Source organism: Mercenaria mercenaria, chromosome 18 (assembly GCF_021730395.1).
Source record: "Mercenaria mercenaria strain notata chromosome 18, MADL_Memer_1, whole genome shotgun sequence".
Taxonomy (NCBI): Eukaryota; Metazoa; Mollusca; class Bivalvia; order Venerida; family Veneridae; genus Mercenaria; species Mercenaria mercenaria.
The window spans coordinates 58,878,124-58,882,029 of record NC_069378.1 but is presented as its reverse complement, the minus strand read 5'-3'; the positions used below and the strand labels follow the sequence as shown (position 1 = coordinate 58,882,029).

General features: G+C 39.7%; 1 protein-coding gene across 1 annotated transcript; it reads right to left on the bottom strand.

The window, feature by feature from the left end:
• Positions 1-1,805: 1,805 nt before the first annotated feature.
• Positions 1,806-3,518, bottom strand: LOC128550598 (uncharacterized protein K02A2.6-like). The gene has a single exon (XM_053529884.1). The coding sequence runs from the start codon at positions 3,516-3,518 to the stop codon at positions 1,806-1,808; it is 1,713 nt and encodes a 570-aa protein (XP_053385859.1).
• Between the last annotated feature and the right edge of the window lie 388 nt (positions 3,519-3,906).

Here is a 3,906-nt window from a genome sequence, read left to right as displayed (position 1 = left end):
TTGGTCCTAATTTTACGACCGTACAGTAATTCTGCTGGACTTACACCTGTGGTAGCATGCGGGCTACTGGGATACATCAATAAATATGTCTTAAGCTCATGTTTCCAATTACGTTTTTCAGCAATTGCTATGCGAATACGCTTCATTATGCTTGACATCTGTCTTTCTACTTGCCCATTTTGATTTGGCGTTAAGGGCGTAGAATGTGTGAGTTTAATGCCATGTTCTTTTAGAAATGACTTGAAATAGTCACTTGTAAAATAACTTGCATTATCAGTCCTTAAAAGGAAGCATGTTCCGTGTCTCGCAAACATTTTCATAAGAACTGTAGCAATATTTTCCGATGTGGTGGATTTTACGATTTCTATTTCCATAAATCGGCTGTAAAAATCTATTACCACGACTAAATGTTCACCTGTCGGAAGTGGTCCTAATAAGTCACATGCTAAATATTCCCACGGTCCACTAGGTAGTTCCGTCGGTTTTAGCGGCTCCGGAGGCGCCGGAGGGCCTTCTAATTGACACCCATGACAAGATTTACAATATTTCTCTATATCTTGATCTATCTGTGGCCACCATACGCGTGTACGAAGTGACTGTTTCATTGACACTATACCAGGATGACCACTATGTGCCGCTTCGAGTATTTTCGTTCTTAATTCTTTTGGTACCACTATTCGCGTACCTCGAAGCACTAAGAATCCGATAGCCGACAATTCGTTTTTAACAATCAAATATTCCTTAAATGGAATTTTGTACCATAAACCGTACATCAAACAATGACGAACTGAAGACATTTCAGGGTCGTATCTAGACGCTTTTTCTATTTCTCGCGTTGTTACCGCTTCAGGCGTTGCGGCACGTGCTATATTCAGAATATAGTTATCATCATCTATAAAATATGACATCCGTTTTTCTTTATCATCAGCCAATAATCTACTCAGACAATCTGAAATGTTCTCGCGGCTTGGGACATGGCGCACTGTATATCTATATCCCTGCAATCGCAAGACCCATCTTTCGATTCGCGCACTTGGTTTTGATTTTGGCGCGAAAATGTACTGAACAGCTTTACAATCAGTAACAAGTTCAAAGTCAATGCCGTGTAAATATGTGTGAAATCTCTCGACTCCAAAAATAACACCAGCACATTCTTTCTCGGTCACGGAATACCGCCTTTCAACATCAGTTAAACTGCGGCTAGCATAACAAATAACACGGTAATCATTGCCTTGACGTTGAGTGAGAACAGCTGAAAGCCCATAGGGACTTGCGTCGGTCATGACTTGTGTTTTGGCATTTATGTCGAAATAACCTAATATTTCCGCGCTTGCCAATTTCTGTTTCAATGTATCAAAGCTATTTTGCTCTTCGCGGCCCCATTTAAACCTGACATTTTTTCGTGTGAGTTTTCTCATCGGTTCTGAAATTGAAGCCAGATTTTGAATATACCTAGCATTGAAATTGACTAATCCTAAGAATGACCTAACGTCCGCGGCATTTCGTGGTGCTCTTGCGTTGAGCACATCGCGCACTTTACTTTCGGTTGGACCAACCCCGTGTTCGGACAATACGTTTCCCATGAATGTCACTTTTGACATTTCAAATTGACACTTTGATGGGTTTTATGTGAACCCTTTTTCATGTAACACTCTGAGCACATTTTCTAAACACTTTTGGTGTTCATCTTTTGTAGGCGCGTGCACTATTATAACATCCATAATGTTACGTGTACCAGGACAATTTTGTAGAACTTGTTCAAGCACTTTCTGAAACATTTCACTAGCACAGCTGACTCCCTGGAGTTATCTTTTGTAACGGAACATTCCAACATGAGTTATGAACGTAGTTATTTCCCTTGAATCAGGATGAAGCTCGAGTTGATGATAGGCATTTGAAATGTCTAGCTTACTATACACTATTGATCCGTTCAAATCGTACAGCACCTCGTCCACGGTAGGAATCGGGTGTCGTACCCGCTTCACAGCCGTGTTGCTTCGCCTCATATCGATAACAAGCCTAATATCGTCGTCTCCTTTAGGCACTACAACAACTGGGCTTACCCAGCGGCTAGGACTGTTTACTCTTTCGATTATATCATTGTTTTCTAGTTCTAATAGCTTTTTTTCTAGCTTTTCTCTGAGACTGAAAGGTATACGCCTTACCGATTGAACAACTGGCTCGATTTTTTCATCAATGGGAATTTGCAATTGAAAATCTTTCATTTTCCCTATTCCTTTGAACAATTCTGGGTTTTCGCTCATGATGTCCTCTTTGACCAAATTCACTTCTGCTCCGATCCTTAGAACATTGAGACTAATTGACGTGTCTTTACTAAGCAATGCTTGTCCCTTACCGTCCAAAACTGAGAATTCTACGTCATCAATAGTCATTGAATTGAATTCAATTTTCGCACGAAATATACCAAGCAATTTGAGTGGTTGTTTGCTTCCATAAGCGAACACTTTCTTGTCTGTGGATTTTTTATGTGTTAAGCATTGAAATTGTTTCTGTGATTTTAGAAAATTCCATGTACTTTTGTCAACAATGTCACAACTAGCTCCTGAATCTATAACCATATTCAGCGGAATATTACCGACGTTGACTGTTATTTTATTTGACACGTTCCCAATTGATTTGATATTAAACAGATATTCGTTTTCACTGTCTGAGGATGTTTCATTTTCAAGTGATCGAACTTTCTGTTTTGGTTGTATCTTTTTCCTTTTAGATTTAAACTTTACTGTAAAATGTCCAATAAAGCCACATTTTGTACATGCTGCACGTGCTGCTGGGCAATTTTGGTCCTTAGCCATGTGACCCCTGCGGCCACAGCTGTAACATTCTACATGTGTTGGCGGTGCCTGTTGACGAAATCTGCCTCTCCCTCTGTTCGCGCGTTGTTGTCTTTGACGCATAGTCGATTGTTTCAGTTGAAACGTGGTGTCATCTTTTTGTTGCTGTTGTGTACTTTGATTTTCCATTTTTGTGGCACTGTCTTGTGCACGTTCGAACGTTGATGACAGTTCCAAAACTTTTTCTAATGTTAAATCTTTATAACTGAGAAACTTTCTGCGTAACGTTGTAGATGTGCACTTTTCAATAATCTGGTCTCGTATTCTGTCATTTGCGTCATTAAAGTCACATGAAATACTTAGTTGTTTAAGTCGCGTAGCAAAGTCCTGGATAGTTTCATTCTGTTTCTGTTTTTCTGAATTGAATTTGTGTCGTTCATATGATACATTGAGTTTCGGCTTGAAATAATTATTCAATGCATCAACTGCGGCGTCAAAATTATTGTCATTTCCAGTATTGTCCAGTGTTTCGAAAATCCCTTGCACTTCCGGTCCTACCAGATGCAGCAGTAGTGCTCGTTTTTGTGATTTGTCCGTGACGCCCGAACCGACAACGAAGTATTGAAACGATTTCAGCCATCGCTCCCATTTGCTTGGCAAGCTACTAGGGTCTCCTGTCATATTAAAGTGTTCCACACTAGGTACAGATAATGCTTTTGCCATTTTCTTTATTGTTAATTTTTTTAACCCTTTCACGAATTTAATCCAAATTGTTTTACAATTGTTGCCTTTTTACTGAAACGGAATTTAATACTGCACACATTTTTGTTTTTAGGAATTTAATCCACAATGTTTTGTCAACTTGTTTGATTCACGGAATTTAATCCAATATTTTTTTTTTTCTGTTTGGAATTTAATCAAACTGTTTCAGTTTAATATATAAAGATTTTTTGGCGGGGCATGAGAGGGATTGGGAGGGGAGGGGGAGAAAGATGTGTGTGTGTGTGTGTGTGTGTGTGTGTGCGTGCGCGTGCGCGTGTGTGTGCGGTGCTGATGACAGGAGACTGTTTACTAGAGAGCTAGAAACTAAATAAAAAATGCAGGCTGCGGG

Coding starts and splice junctions, on each gene's coding strand:
- LOC128550598 (XM_053529884.1), bottom strand. CDS start 3,518: ATGGCAAAAGCATTATCTGTACCTAGTGTGGAACACTTTAATATGACA.